This window comes from Manihot esculenta, chromosome 1 (assembly GCF_001659605.2).
Source record: "Manihot esculenta cultivar AM560-2 chromosome 1, M.esculenta_v8, whole genome shotgun sequence".
NCBI classification, from domain to species: Eukaryota; Viridiplantae; Streptophyta; class Magnoliopsida; order Malpighiales; family Euphorbiaceae; genus Manihot; species Manihot esculenta.
In genome coordinates, this window is record NC_035161.2 from 28,924,513 (window position 1) to 28,941,018 (window position 16,506).

Here is a 16,506-nt window from a genome sequence, read left to right on the forward strand (position 1 = left end):
TAAGCTAAAAAAATGAAAGAGTCTAGTCTTATAACTCACGACCCAAAGCTTACAATGAAAAAACTCATGCCAAAACCTAAAATATTTAGTTTATAGAGAAATTGATAGATTTTTGGAGTCTATCACCGTTGGTATAAGAAATCGCTCTAGAAAGATACAAAGAAAACTAATGAAACACACACAACTAGAGACTTAAAAGGAACCCAAATATCGGGAAGAAAAAAAAAAACATCAAAGGACAAAACCAATTTTTTGTCCAAACCATAAAAATAAGTGTAAAAAAGAGCTCGTTGGCCATTATCATACCTAAAAGATTGATCATCCAAAATAAGAAGATGAAGTAAAATTTTTGAAAATCTAAGCATCACAAAAAAGATAAATACTCTTCCGTGACTGAAATATAAAAAAATATCATTTAAAGCGCAAACGACGAATAAGGTGAAAACACTTGAGAATGTAAAGTTTCATAGGGAATGATATACTGTTTTTTTAGACCATGTAAATGAGATCGCTTAATAAAACCATTTAAGTTCCGTATGCTTACAAGAAAACAAACCACACTATCAATAAACATAAAAAAGGGAAAATAAATATAAATCCAAAAGAAATATTTCGATTTAAGTTTAAATCTATTAAAGAGAAAAAAAAATCATATTTTATTTATTCACAAACCGTATCTTAGAGATGGATAGGGAAAATCTATACTCTAGACAAAGGAGAAAGACCGATTGTCCTGTCCAAAAAAAGCAAGTGAAAGTGCATGAAAGTGATGAAGAAAATGCGAAAAGTAACAAAACAACTCAAGAGAGAGTCTCTCCCCATCAAGATTAGAGTGAATTTACATGTCAATTCACATAATACTCTTAAATTGATTGAGTCTTAGTTTGCAAGCTCTCCATGTCTTTTTGAGAAAACACAAAAGGTTATGCTCATCATACATGGGAAATGTGAAAAAACTTCCTTTAAAAATAGCCACATACAAATTCTTTCATGCATCAACTATAAATTAGCAAATAGTGAAAATTAATGTTGAATTCGGTTTTTATAGTTAATATCTATGTTTAATTTATATACTATTTATTTAACCAACGGTTACAAAATTTATTTTTATATAAAATCGCATATGACACTTTAATCAATATTTTATCTTCTAATTTTTATTATACCAAACAGAAATTGTAATTGAAAATTCGAGAGATTGCGGATTTAAATTTTTTCCATTCATTAAATATCAGTAGTTCCTTTTTAGAAAAAAAAAAGATAAAATTAAGAGAATGTAACCTTATACCATTAGTTGATTCCACAGTAAAAAAAAAAGATATTTCCTAAAAAAAATTATGAACTTATGGTATATTGGGGAGAGTGATTCTCATTTAAATTAAAATTTTCAAATCTATGACGATTTTTTTAAGACATAGTTTAAGAAAGAGATGTTATTATTAATTTATTTCGATATTTAACTGTGACACAACTATGACAACATTTAAACTTGTTTTTTCTCTTTGCATGAGGAGAGATTTTTCTTTGAGATTCATTGAGCTTTGCCTATCTGAGTCTATAGTCTCATTACCTCATTATTCTCTATATTTTTTTTTCTAACACCATTATATATCACTAGTAATTACAATTTAATTATTAATATTTAGTAAAATCTATGAATTAATCCATGAATTTTTAAATTTAGCCTTTAAATTTCTATTTGATTAATAAGATCATCTCTTAATTTAAACTTTATATTTTCACTTCAAATTAATCTCTATATTTTTACAAATTGATTCCTAAATATAATAGTTATTTATAATTTCTTATATTTACAAATTAATTTTTTTATTTATTAAAATTTAATATCTTATAGGTGATAGACCATAAAGAAAAAATTAAATAAAAAATCTGTAATTTTTTCCCTAATTAAATAAAAAAATGATTAAAAATGTAAAAATTAGACTGAAAAGAGTATTGAAGACTTGAATTTGGATACATAATATGTTAAGATTCTTGATTTAACTTTATTATATTATTTTACTGTGAAATATAAAATCCTAAAATTAAAAAAAAAACATGAGAGATTAGTTTTAAAATTTAAGTAATTTTTGTAAGCAAATACAATATTTAAAAATCAATTTATAAAAAATATAGGAATAAATATAATTAAAGGATCTATTTTATTAATAAAAATAAAAAATTTACAACTAAATTTATAAATATATAAATTATATTATATATTTTACTAAAATTAAAATATAATTTACTTTAATTAAAAATTGGTCGATAAAATTTTAAATGACACGTGTACATTTATAAAGGGTTTATCCAGAAATTAAAGGATTTATTTATAACTAGTTCTAATATTTAGAGATTAATTTATAAAAATGGTCTTATTTGTAGATAAGTATAATTTTTAGAGTTTAAATTGTAATTTTTTTAAAAAAATTGTAAATTGTAGGTGTTTATTTATAAATAATTATAATATTTTAGAAATTAATTTATAAAAATAATAAGATAAATGATAAAAAAAATAAATTAGAGACCAAATAGTAGATATAATAAGTCTAAAGGACTTAGTTGTTTGATATTGAAAATATAGTAATAGGCTTTTTGGTTATTTTCAAAAGAATTAACTAAAACTTAACACAGTGATTGTAATGTCATGAACTTTAAATGTTAAGGATATAATAAGTAAATTTTAAAAATACAGGGAGTAAATTATAATTTTAATTAAATTATGAGAGGTAAATTGTATTTATCCAAAAAATCGCTGTGGAGATTATTATCAACGAGTGCAGAATTCTTCCGATCAAAAGCAAAAATTATAGCTGGTGCCAGAGTAGTCCTTCCATTACAGGCGCAGTCGCTGCAACGACACTCTTTCCAGCAGCGTAGAGCTGCATCAAAACCCAAACAATACGGCTCTCTCCCTGGGCATTTGCAACTCCTGCCTCCTCATCCGCAGCCTAAAACCTGCACTCTTCTTTCTCTGTCTTCCTCTGATTGTATCTTTTCCGGTCATGGATTTTGTAAAAATTAAGCCAGCAACGCTGTTAATTACTCGGTAAGTGATCATCCGATGTATCAATTCTTTTTTGCTTTTATAATTTCATATTAGATTTTTGATTTTTTGTCAAATCTTATTTGTTGGACGAACTTTCTAAGAAGCCAAACATTGAGATGCACATTTATATCTACTTTATTTTTTTAATAAGGGATTATTGTTGCATTTAGTTGTTATCTATCATGCATCGAGAAAGCATTTTTCACTGTATTTATAAATTATAATTCCGCTTGCACTTTCATATTCTTTTTCTTTCCCAAAAAAATAAAATTTTTTATTAAAATAAATTTGAGTTTTTAAATTATTACTAATAATAATAATTCATCTTAATTTATAAACATTAAATGAGTATACAACTCTATTTATATATCTAGATTAATTAATAAATAATAATATATATTTATAATCAATGGGTGATTATTGCTTAACTCTTTAATAGATTATAATAACGATTAAATATATTGATTATGTTTAATATTCAAATTATAACTAATATAATAATTTGACTCACAGATTTAATTTGATAGTAAATATATTTAATAGTAAATATATTTGAGTAAATATGAGAGATTTTAGATTTTACTCTCATAATTTTTTATCTCTATTTTAAAAAAAATTAATAATAATAATTAATTTTAATTTATAAATATTAAAATTAATTAGTATTTTTAGTTTTATCAAATAATTACTTTTAAGATATATATATATATTCAATATATATACACTAAGTTGTAAACTTGTAATTATCAAATCAGTAATTTAAATTATAAATGATTATTCTAATAAGTTAATATTTAAAAAAATGTCTATACTAACCAACCCACCCAAAGCCCAAACCAATCCTAATTCCTTTTCAATTTTACTTCCACAGAGATACAGCTGCCATCCATCTCTGATTCCCTTCCCACTTCCCAGTCGACGCCTCTCTCCCCAACTTCACTGCCGAGTGCCGAGACTGCCGGCAGCCAGTCGGAGACAACCCTTCCCTCTCTCCTGTCGGCGTCGGCGACATCTCCTTTTCTCTCCTCAGTCGAGGACAACTCTTCCCTCTCCCCAGTCAGCGACATCCCCTTTTCTCTCCCCAGTCGGCGACATCTCTTTTCCTCTCCCCAATCGGCGACAACTCCTTTCCCTCTCTCCAGTCGGCGACAAATCCTTTCCCTATCTCCCCAGTCGGCGACAAATCCTTTCCTTCTCTCCCCAGTCGGCGTTTCTTTCTTTCGTTGAATGGTTATTCTAGTAATCAAGATTTGACTGTAACTCTCTTCAGGTTTGTAATCAGAATTTGATAATCAAGATTTTTTAACTGCGCGTTGTTAAAGATCTGTTAGTTGCTAGTAAAGATCTTTAGAATATATGGACTATTAATCTGATTATTTAGTTACTGTTAAAAAATTTTTAGTTGCTGTTAAAGATTTTTTAAGTAATCATCAAGATTTTTTGTTTTGTTGTATGAAATATTGTCATTGTAAATTTGCCATTTATCATAGAATTTCTATTACCTTCTGTGATAAATTTTGGTTACCAGACTTCAGTCCCATCTTCTGTCTCTATCACCTCACTAGAAGCACCAGAATCATCAAATTTTGTATCTGATGCCTTATTCATAGATGGAGGCATCCCTTCCATGGATGGATCAATGATTTCATCTGTTTTACCAATAACCAAGACTGGGCACCAATTATATTGTTTAATAGCACAACCTTACAAGAATAGAAGAAACTAGTGCCATGCACCATCAAGGTAGGAAATGCTGCGCCTGCTATAGATTAGGCTGCATTGAAAATTTTTTATGTCCTTCCATGCGCTTTAGTTCATATTTATTAGTTCTTTGATAAAGCTTTTATCCTTTTCTTTTAATGCTGGTTGAATTATAATTTTAGCATGGTTTAGAATTAACTAGGTGAACTGGTGTGATTATTTTAGTTTGTGGTTATGTATTGACTTAAATAAATTTATTTGTTGATTAAGTTACTATATGTTATTTTTTCTTGTGGATATATATTGTTTGCTAATACATGTTATTGTTCTTCATATTTAGGATATTTAAAATGTCAACGTTTAATAGTTATCCGAAGCTGTAGTGAATTGTAAAGCTACTACTGTTTCTCAACCTTCTTCAGCCACTCAACCCGCCAGTAGTTCACCCATTCGTTCGGGTTCAGGTATCATGCGGGTATCCTTAAATGGATTTGGAGCAGGTATAGGTAGTAAAAATTAAAATACTAAACAGATTTGGGAATTTTACATATAATCGGGTTCAGATTTGGGTACCCTCAATTTCGCGGGTACTCTATCCGTTTACATCCCTAGGTATGGCTTTGTGAAGTAATGGTTTTATTTGGGAGCAAAATTTTTTAACAAGGGAAAGTTCAAACCTTCGCAGCTCTTTCTTTTTCAACCCATCAAATCTGTGTTTGGAGATGTTTTAATAACTTTACATCTCCTTACACTCCATCCAATCACAGTGCATTACAAAATTGGGTTTTACCTGAAAAATTAATACAGTTTGATTATGTGCCAAGTCACACATTTTTAACATGTTTATCATTTTCTTTTTGTTATTCCCTTGGTTCAATTTGAGGGCCGATTTGGCCTTGGGCTACATAATAACAAATGTAGTTCATTCCATCCCAGTGGGACTTGAGCATGGGATTTCACATGAGGCCTTCTTTCTGATTACTTCTTAAGATTACGGAGAATAAATGCTCATCCTTTTTCTTGGTTTCCTTTGTCACAAACAGAGGTTTAGTTTCAGGTCGAATAAATTCCTGCAATTAACTTTGTACTATTGATGATTGTTTTGTCTTAGGCTGTTTCTGGGCACTTCATCAATTTGTTTCTTGAGTTGGAATGGGTTTTGCTGATACACTGCAAATAGAGTCAACAAGTGTGGTATCACTAAGCAACTGCAGTCATTCTGAGGGAAAATCGGGAAGACTGTTAATGGAAAATGGTCATTCTGATTCTCGTGCTGGTTTATCTAAGTATAAGCGGCGCAGAGTTTCAGCCGTTAGGGACTTTCCCCCTGGGTGTGGACGGTTTGACCTGCGAATTTCTCCGAGACCGAATACAGAAGCCATTTGTATTGGTCTAGCTGAGAATTCAGTAGACCAGGGGAGGAGTGGTGATGCATCTGGGGATGGAACTAGGCTTGAGTCCCAATCTCCCATAGTACTGGAAAATTTGGATCTTCCTGTGATGCCTAGGCAAACAAATCACGAAGAATCCAAGCCAGAAGCACCTGTAGTATCATCTGATCCAAGGGGTGGGCTTAATTCAGTAAATATAAAACCTGATAAGATGCCATCACCAGGGGCTCCGGACACCTTGAATGATGCAGGAAATATTGAAACACTAAAATCTTTAGAACATGCAAAGGTTGATGTGCAAAAGGATATGCTTAAAGTAGATGTTTCTGGTCCAGTGGAATCTCTGGTCCCACCAAATTATCCTCCTCGGAGGAGAATTTCAGCTGTCAGAGACTTCCCTCCATTTTGTGGAAGAAATTCTCCACGACTTATCAAAGAGAGTGGAAATATTATATTTGCTTCTATTGAGAAAAAGAATATTGGTAAAGAGAAGTCTTGTGTTGAAGAAGAGCTCACTAATTGTGCAGTGAAGACAGATGTGAAGAAAGTGGGAGAAAATGTTCAAAATGGAGGTGCCGAAAAGCACAGATTGGCCAGGGATGTTTCTAGTTTTGGATCGGATAGTACTCAAGTCAAATCTGAAGGACCTACTGCTATAGATATGACAAATCAAGACGAGTATGGAGCTTCTTGTGAGATGAAGAAGATCCAGAAGGATTCACTAGAGGAAAGCATCAAATCTCCTAGAGGAAACATTCAAAATCAGTGTGACTTGAAATCTGAGGCAGTCCCTGAAACAGGAAAGAGGAGTATTCAAGGTCTCGAGGATAACTTAGAGATGGATTTTGGTTTTAAGATGGAGAAGAAAATCTCTGGGAGAGAGCTTTTAAGCTTGTCTGGCTGTACAAATACAAGGTTAAAGGAGGATATTGAGGGTTTAGAGTTTCCGTTGCAGAGGGTTGTTGTACAGGGTCTTATGGCTTCAGGGAATGATCCTTGGAGACAGGGAAAAATGGCCCATAAACCTAAAAACTTTGTAGGTGATACAAATGAAGGCAAAGGGAAGAAAAATGATTGCACAGTGCTACAAATATCTGGATCTGCTGTCAGGACAAAGGACAGTGTTGATAATTTTGGAGTGGAACATATGAAGAAGAATAAGATTTCATCTCCTAGTGGCAAGGCTTATCAAGGTATTGATCAGATGGTTGTATGGGAAACAAAAGATGAACCTGATGATTTTCAATCAGTTGGGAGTTCTCATAATTTTGACGTGACACTTCCTCCTTCCTGCCCCAGCAGTTTGAGCGGTAAAGGCAATGGTAATGATGTGTTTGTCACCAGAAACAAAGTTAGGGAAACATTGCGATTATTCCAAGTTGTCTATAGGAAACTTGTTAAGGAAGATGAGTCTAAGATGAAGAATATTAAGAGGCCTGATTTAGTTGCAGCTACTGTTCTTAAAAATAATGGGAAATTTGTAAACACAAACAAGAAAATCATTGGCTCTGTTCCAGGTGTTGAAGTTGGGGATGAGTTTCAGTATAGGGTGGAGCTTAATGTCATTGGTCTTCATCGCCAAATTCAAGGAGGTATAGATTATGTGAAGGAGGGTAAAACTGTCCTTGCAACAAGTATTGTGGCATCAGGGGGCTACGATGATGATATGGATGACTCAGATGTTTTGATATATACGGGTTCAGGAGGGATTGCAAAGGGTGGAGATAAGGAACCTGAAGATCAGAAGCTTGAACGAGGTAATCTTGCTTTGAAGAACAGTATGGTTGCAAAGAATCCTGTGAGGGTCATTCGTGGTCAAACAAGAGTTTCTGAATCGTCCAGTGCAAGGACTAGGACATACGTCTATGATGGACTATATTTGGTGAAGAAGTGTTGGCAGGAAATGGGGCCACATGGCAAACTTGTCTTCAAGTTTAGGTTGGATCGAATACCAGGTCAACCAGAGCTTGCTTGGAAAGTGGTGAAGAAATCCAAAAAATTTAAAGTACGAGAGGGTCTCTGTGTAGATGATATCTCAAATGGTAAAGAGTTAATTCCCATTTGTGCTGTGAACACCACAGACAATGAGAAGCCTCCATTGTTTGAATACATCACTCATGTCATATACCGTAATTGGTGCTCCCCTATTCCTCCCAGGGGCTGTGATTGTACTAATGGCTGCTCTGAAACTGGGAAATGTTCTTGTGTGGCAAAAAATGGAGGAGAGATCCCATACAACCATAATGGGGCCATTGTTGAAGCAAAACCTTTGGTCTATGAGTGTGGTCCTTCTTGTAAGTGTCCTCCTTCTTGCTACAATAGAGTCAGCCAGAATGGTATCAAGTTCCAGCTTGAAATATTCAAAACTGAATCAAGGGGATGGGGTGTGAGATCTTTAAATTCAATCCCTTCAGGAAGTTTTATCTGTGAGTATGCTGGAGAGATTCTTGAAGAGAAGGAAGCTGAGCAAAGAACTGGCAATGATGAGTATTTATTTGATATTGGAAATAACAGTGGTGACAGTTCTCTCTGGGACGGACTTTCAAACCTCCTGTCTGGGACGCGACCAAGTTCTTGTGAAGTTATGGAGGAAAGCAGCTTCACCATTGATGCAGCAAAGTATGGCAACGTGGGGAGATTCATCAATCATAGTTGTTCCCCTAATCTCTATGCGCAAAATGTTCTCTATGATCACGAGGACAAGAGATTTCCTCACATAATGCTGTTTGCTGCTGAGAATATTCCTCCCTTGCAAGAGCTAACATATCATTACAATTACACAATAGATCAGGTTCTTGATTCTGATGGCAATATAAAGAAGAAGAGTTGTTACTGTGGTTCTTCAGAATGCACTGGGAGGATGTATTGAGGCTGTCTAGCAAAAAGAGTTGGATTGGAAGCAGCTGTGTTTTACTCTGAAGTAAGTTGCTCTATGATTTAGAAATAAGTACTTATCCATTTAAATATGTGTGTGTTACGAGTAAGGAATAAAGAAGTGTTGGATTAGTCTCTGTAACTATAGAATGTAGAAAGTAGTTGTGGCACCCAAAATAGTAGTAATAGGAAATTACTTGTAAAGATAAAGATATCCAAGATCATTAGCAATCAAAGATAACGCTCTCTCTACTTCTTCTCTTTCCTCTTCTCTAATTCTCCCTATTACTTCTCCCCTTTCTATTTCTTTTCTCAGCCCATTCTACTTCTCTCTTTCTCTCCCTATTTCTCTGTTTCAAAGGGAATTGCAAGTCTTCCATGTGGCAAATGGTATGAGAGCCAATGATTTGGAGGCCTCAATTCCAGGTTCTTTCCTATACTATTTCTCTATTCTTCTTCTTCTTCTTCTCCTATCTGATTTTCTTCTTCCTTCTTCCCCTCTTTCCTCTGTTTCTCTTCTTTCTTTCCCTGAGTTTTCTTACCTTCTTTTACCTGAAATTTCTCCAGTTTTTCTTTTCCCTTTGGCATAAATTTTTCTTGATAGAGTTCAAGAAATTCTAGATAGAAGATTAGAAGAACAAAAGGAGCAATTGGAACAAAAATTTGAAAAATTGATTCAGAAAATAGAAAGTTTAGATGAGAAAATGGAAAGATTTGAGCAATCAATTCAAGTGACAAGGGAAAAGATTGCAGTCTTGATTAATGAAGATCAAATTTTTGAAAAGCCTAGTGAAAAACAAGATGTCTCATGTGAAACTTCTAAGAAAGACAAAGCCATTGAGGTGAGCTGGAGCTTTTTGTTGACATGTATAATGTATAAAGTGAGATCAATGAGGAGAAAAATGACGAAGATGGTGATGATGGGCAAATAGAGTCTGAAATGAGGACAATATTAGTTGAATCTGAAATGTTTGCACAATTCAGTCCCAAAACTGAGTTTTTTGCTACTAAAATTCTTGAAAATGTTCTTGGAGAAAAGAAAGATAAAGGTATTACAAAAGTTGTGGGTGTTGGAAACATGTGGCTGTATTTTTGGAGCCAAGATGGTGAGTATAGCGATTATTATCGTGGAATTTTTATGGAAGATAAATGGGAAATAGCAAGAAGAGAAAGGAAGAAGGATATGACATAAAATTCTATTGTGATCTTGAAGGGACAAGCATGGGAAATTTGGAGAGGGAAAAGGAAGAAAGTTTAGCACCTTCAGCTAAGCTTTATGGGTCATTTCAGCTGAAGAAGAAAAAAGGAAAAAAAAAAATCCTCGTCAATAAAGAGTATAAAATCACCCACAATTTTAGTCCAACTTTCTAGAACATTTCAGCTAAAGCACGTGCTGTAATTTAACATTTGGGGTTCTAAATTCAGGGGATTAACTGACCAGCAAAAGCTGCTATGTGGGATTTTCACAGACCAAGTCTGAGGAAAGAAGCAATAGAAATTCATTTCAATTTTCAGCATTTTCTTCATTCTTAGGACAAGAATGATTTCAAGGGGCGGGGAATGTTATGAGTAAGGAATAAAGAAGTATTGGATTAGTCTCTGCATTCAGTTGTAATTTTAGAAAGTAGTTGTGGCTTCTAAAGTAGTATAAATTGAAACAAACTTATAAAGATAAAGATACTCAAAATCATTAGGAATCAAAGATAAACTCTTTCTCTCTACTTCTCTTTCCTCTTCTCTAATTCTCTCTATTACTTCTCCACTTTCTATTTCTTTTCTCAGCCTATTCTACTTCTCTCTCTTTCTCTGCCTATTTCCCTGTTTCAAAGGGAATTGCAAGTCTACCATGTAACAGTGTGCTTGGCTGTTTGTCTGTATATATGTATCTCTTATAGTGTGTATTTTTGAAGCATTTCTTTTTACGAGTAATTCCCTTTTGATATAAGATGTATGTCTATATGCATTTCTTTTTACGAGTAATTCCCTTTTGATATAAGATGTATGTCTATATGCATTTCCTGTGTGTGTGTATCGAACATCTTGATACCCAAGTCCCTCATCCAAATGAGATTATTGACTTGATATGAGCCTTAGTGAACTAAATTAATGACCCTCATGGCCTCATCAGAAAGGAACTATTGATTTGATTTATATATATAGGCCTTAGTAAGCTATTACTAATGACTAGGGTTGGTGTTAGCCAAGTTTTGACCAAGGATATTGTACTTTTTACTATATTCAAGCATTATGGCATTCCTAGTCCTACTAATAATCAAAGTATTAATGAAAATCATCTGCTGACGTCAAATTGGAAAGGGACTCTCTTGCAGAAGGGTCTCCATCCACGCATTAGTGGGGCCTAAATCTTCTTGATTGTGTTTCTTGTGTTGGGATTGTATGTGATTTCATGTATGCAGTGTCTTCATGCTGGAATTAGTTTGTGCATATTATATTTACTATGCTGGTGCTTAAATTTGTGCAGGGATTCTCATGTTTGCAGACCAACAAACCGCAACTCCATTTAGTTGTCATGTGTTGTGGCCAATTAAATTAGTGGTTCAGAAGATCATTTGCTGGTAGGTACTAATGTAGCCTTTAGTCTCTCTGCAAAGGTCAAGTGTTGTTTGTTGTTAGTGGGTGTTGTATATACGTTGTCATCTTTAATAGAAAGAAGCTCCAGAGCTTTGCCTACCCATTTTGATTTTCTGAAAGTTAATTTTTAATTTTTTTTATCTACTCTGGAATATGCAAGAGCACTCTGCACCGAGTTCAGGTCCGAATAAACTGACAATCTAACTTTAAATTTTTGTAAAAATTGAATTGAAAATTTAAAAACTTCAATTGAGCGGAGAAATTGATTTGAATTGAATTAATCTAATATATTTTTTATCGTTAAGGAAAAAATTAATTCTTATTTTTTATTGCTTTCATTCAATTGTTCTTTTAAATTATCGTTAATTTTATAAAAAATGATAAAATGCTTTTTAATATATAAATTTATTTTATATTTACTATAATATATTTATTATATCATATATAGATTATAAAATATTGATTAAAATATATTAAAAATTAATTTAAAATTAAACTTAACATCTCAATCACAATAATTCTAAAACAAAGAAAATTCCAATAATTTAAAAGCATCTCGTTGGACTCGCGATTAAAAACTAATATTATAATTATGAAATAAATTTCATGCAGTCAATAAATAACATAATTTAAATTAATAAATCTCTTATATTTATGTAAAAATATATATTCATTGAAAATTATTTATCTCTTCATCTTATGATATATGGAATGATTATATAACAAATTATTGCTAATTATTAAAATAGTGTAGTAATAGTGTTATCTTATATTTATTATAGAATATATTTACTTTTAAATATGCAGTTTACATCAAAGAAGTAATTTAATAAAAGAATATACCTTTTAAAGAATTTAATCGTTTTAAATTTAAAATATATTTTATTCTAGTAAGTTTTTGTACATTTTATTTTTTTCACATATTAAAAAAATAATTTTTTATTAACTTTTAATTTTATCTATTTTAAAATAATAAATTTTATTAAATATTAAGAGATGTTTTGAATATTCATTTAAAAAAATAATAATTAATGAAAAGTTGTTTTTGAAATAAGATAAAATTATAATAGTTAATTTATATGTTATTATAATATAAAAAAAGAAAATAAAAAATAATTTTATGATAAAAAAATAATAAAAATTATGAGAAGAGTATTAAATTATTTTGATTAATATTAAAATTAATGATATTTTAAAAGAATAATTAAGAAGATATTGCACAAGTATGATAAGTACGCTGATTCATTCATATCAGAAATTAATAAAAAAGTACATCAACCCCTTGAAAAAACACATGGCAAACAGTGCTCTTATTGGCTTACATGACAACTAATGAGAAACAACCAACGCTCTTACTAAAACAAGCTGACACCAAAATTTAGGTGAGCTGAATTGTTGAATCATATGCAACCCCAGCTTTCCAATCATTTGGGATCACATTTCTTGCCTCTGCCCATGTCTGCCCTGCACTCACTTTGAACCTCAATGTTAGCCGACCCTTTGGTGGGTTCGCCATGTCGAACACTGCTCCAAAGGCCCTTCTCATGGCTACCCATTCCTTGGAATCCTCCTGCACCACCCCCATCATAATAAAAATTTTTAACCCATTAATTATTTTTATAACTGTGAAGTCTAGAATTTGAATATCGGATGAACGTACCTTCCATATTTCTAGGGCTACAATATCATTTTGGCCTCCTTGATACATGATGACAATGGCCAAGTAGTCAGGATATCTGCTATACTCATGGATTTTGAACAAGATGTTGTAACCGGCGTACCGACAAGAAATCCTCCGGTATTCTACGTTGACAACACCATATGCTAATAATTCTGAGGCCATGTTTGGACGTGCAAGTCTTGTATAAGCTCGTGTGCTGAGAATGAAATCAGTATTGTCTCCTTCGCCGTAGTCCGTCACCACTACGTTCACTCCCTCGTCACTGCAAAGCTCTGGTGCTTTGCACCTAACCTGAATAATTATTAAATAGAAACCATCATTATCAACACCAATGTTGAATTGTTAATTATTTTAGTGTAGCTAATATAAGATAATGTCCGTAAAATAACTATTTCCTTAATTAATATTATTTAATATAAAGTAAATTATTTATTAAAATATATTAATATATATAATAAATTTAAATATTCTTTATAATAATTTTAAACTATGTCAAACTGTTATTTTAGTAGTATTAATACAATAATTTTGTAATTACTGTTATGATATTGTTATATAAATCTAGTGGTGAAGTGATTTTGATGTATTTTGCTTTAAAAAGATTTGGGATGTTTAAATTTTGTACCTGGTAGCAAGCGCCACAGCCAGTGCCATTCTTGTAGAGCTTGGAAACTCCAGCTACATTAGCATCATTGACCTTCCTTCCATATTCTCCAAACCCACAAGCTCCAGCTAAATTACACATGCAAATTTCAATAAATTAGCATCATAGAATTTGATATAAAATTTTTTAAAATCAACAATTGAATATGCAGGCAAGGCAAGGATTAAGTTACATACTTGGTGTCCCTAAGCAATCAGGGCTACCATAATAAGTTGCCCTAGAGTATGTGAAATCTTGGGAGTAACACATTGCAGGCAGAAACACCATCAAACAAACAAGGCAGTAGCCATATTTAGACCCCATAGCTTAAAAGGGAAGCAGCAGCAAATTAAGCTATGAAGAATAAGAAGAAGAAAAGGTTATGAGATGGGAAGCTATGGAATTACAATCCCTTATTTATAGGTGAGAAACTGAGGCTGCTTTAGAAGGAAATTTATATTTTTTTAAATTTTTATAATTAAGCTTAGTAGGAGAGAAGACTGTGATTAGTGATGTGTTCAATACATGTAGGCTCCTGCAATTGACCATGGTATTATTAGGGTATCAGCAAGTGGATAGATACATTGCCCAAAAATCTGCCAACTTCTTATTTAATTTTTATATTATAACTTTTTCTATTTAAAATCGGATTTCTTTGAACGCACTTGTTGTAATTAGGGTTTATGCTAAGAGTGGATATGGTTCAATTAGTTATTTTAATAATTAAATAGTTATGCTTTACAAAAATGGGATGTTAAATATTAATTAAAAAAGTAAGAATAATTATTTTTTCTTAAAAAAAAATTAGCAGCTACAAGATATATTTGGCCTAATTTTTAAAATTCTCTTACATCACATATTTAAATGGGATAAATAATTAATTAACATAAGAATCATGAGCAAAAATGAAAACAAATATAAAAATCTAGTCTTGATTTATATGGAAATGATTTGTAGACATGCTTGATAAGATAAATTGCTTAGGTTGCTGTAGTAGAGTGGGCTAGCAACCATGACTTTCAAAAAAAACAAAAAATTCTTGAATAATATCTTCAGCTTCTTCCTGGAAAGAGATGAGCAATAATTGCTGTAAAAAGTAGAAATTGGATGCGGGGCAAAATGCAATTGGAAGATCCACAGAAAGCCATTTCCATTGAAGCTCATTGGATTAAAGCAGTGGGCTATAACCAATTGGATTTTGACGCCACTAACCCATTTCTCTGTTTGGTAAGAAACCACTAAAGGAGGGAAAAATTATACGACTCAATCGTTATACTATGTAGACAGTTTTACACTGTACCAGAAATATATATATAAGTAGTAGCCGTCCCTCGTGTCAATCCTTTGGATAAGACGGGGCAAATTTGGGGTGCCACCACTTTGAACATATCTTACCAAGTTGTTTTTTTTCTCTTCTGAAGAAATCTATAAATTGGATAATAAAATTTACTTTTTAACATTTTTTTATAGCTATAGTTAATATTAAAATAACACTATATGTCAATTTTATGTTACGAGCTACCCTTCTCTTCAAAATATTATTTTTATAAATTTTTAATTTTTAAATAATTATATTTATTATTTTTTTATAAAGTATACAAAGTTAAAAAGTTTCCATCGAAGGCATCTTTATAGACCCATAACACTATTATTTTCATTTTACAGATTTTTATTTCTAAATCGTATATTATGGGATCGTATAATTGAACAAAAGAAAAATTATTCATCATGTCAATTTTATCTCGCAAATATTTATTTTTGCCTTATCCTTTCTTTTAAGACATATTTTCTCTCCATATTTTTTAACTACACTACTGCATGGGTTTAAGGCTTGTTAAAAATAAAAGTCTAAATTTTTATATAATCACGATTATGACAAAACATTTTAAATTCATACCTAATCTTTTATCTTTATTACAATTTCAGCCAAACTCTTAAAATAATTTTAATTAGTTTTAAATTAGTCATATATTATGTGGGGTATTATTTATTTACTCTTTTAAATTCATCTAAATATACTTTTAACTCTAGTTAACTATATATAATAATGATATATAACTCTTATGGTCTTAATTGTTAATTTACAATATAAAATTTATGAATTTTCAAATCTACGTAGTTTTGGCTAATTGACTATCGTAAACCTATGAAAATTGTGCTTTTACTCAATAAACCATCACTCTATTTATAAAGATGGTGAAAAATATTATAATTTGATAATAATATATAACTACTATTTTATCTCTGTAAAAAAATAAATAATTTATTCATTAATTTTTATGTTCGATTCTTATTTTTTGTTTTTATGCCTACTAGAAAACTTCTAAATGAATGTTATCTGTTAATTTTATTGTTTGTTTATATAACCTTAATTAATTAGATACTTCATATTTAATTTTTAAAGTTAATTTCGTTTGAAAGCATTTAAATTAAATGCCTACGATCCCAAATAAGCGTTAAAATGCGGGCTAGCGCATCATCCATTCTCCTGTCCTCTTGACCATGGGTAGATGGTTGTGTCAATTTGGAGGTCTATCTCATCTGTTATATTGGTAACTTCTTTTATTGAAAACTA

At 31.4% G+C, this 16,506-nt stretch overlaps 2 protein-coding genes across 7 annotated transcripts; one reads left to right on the forward strand and one right to left on the reverse strand.

Moving 5' to 3' along the window:
- Positions 1–3,870: 3,870 nt before the first annotated feature.
- On the forward strand, positions 3,871–11,710 carry LOC110629614. 6 transcript variants are annotated; one of them, XM_043956610.1, is made up of 5 exons: positions 3,871–4,319; positions 4,578–4,792; positions 5,091–5,214; positions 5,862–9,061; positions 11,498–11,710. In XM_043956610.1, the coding sequence occupies exon 4, from the start codon at positions 5,903–5,905 to the stop codon at positions 9,008–9,010; it is 3,108 nt and encodes a 1,035-aa protein (XP_043812545.1). In that variant the 5' UTR covers positions 3,871–4,319; positions 4,578–4,792; positions 5,091–5,214; positions 5,862–5,902; the 3' UTR covers positions 9,011–9,061; positions 11,498–11,710. The 6 variants fall into 6 exon arrangements, with proteins under 6 accessions (XP_043812545.1, XP_043812543.1, XP_021632390.1 ...); XM_043956608.1 differs by having other exon boundaries at positions 5,091–9,061; XM_021776698.2 differs by lacking the exon at positions 5,091–5,214.
- A 1,123-nt stretch (positions 11,711–12,833) lies between these two features.
- LOC110627041 (expansin-like B1) lies at positions 12,834–14,322 on the reverse strand. The gene is made up of 4 exons (XM_021773265.2): positions 14,129–14,322; positions 13,914–14,020; positions 13,268–13,579; positions 12,834–13,177 (listed from the first exon to the last, which is right to left on the reverse strand). The coding sequence occupies exons 1-4, from the start codon at positions 14,253–14,255 to the stop codon at positions 12,986–12,988; spliced, it is 738 nt and encodes a 245-aa protein (XP_021628957.1). The 5' UTR covers positions 14,256–14,322; the 3' UTR covers positions 12,834–12,985.
- Between the last annotated feature and the right edge of the window lie 2,184 nt (positions 14,323–16,506).

Excerpts from the sequence above, each read along its gene's own strand:
- LOC110629614 (XM_043956608.1), top strand. The coding sequence starts at position 5,903 with ATGGGTTTTGCTGATACACTGCAAATAGAGTCAACAAGTGTGGTATCA.
- LOC110627041 (XM_021773265.2), bottom strand. The coding sequence starts at position 14,255 with ATGGGGTCTAAATATGGCTACTGCCTTGTTTGTTTGATGGTGTTTCTG. Across the intron at positions 14,021-14,128 it reads TGATTGCTTAGGGACACCAA|CTGGAGCTTGTGGGTTTGGA; the intron begins GTATGTAACTTA and ends TGTGTAATTTAG. Across the intron at positions 13,178-13,267 it reads TAGCCCTAGAAATATGGAAG|GAGGATTCCAAGGAATGGGT; the intron begins GTACGTTCATCC and ends GGGGTGGTGCAG.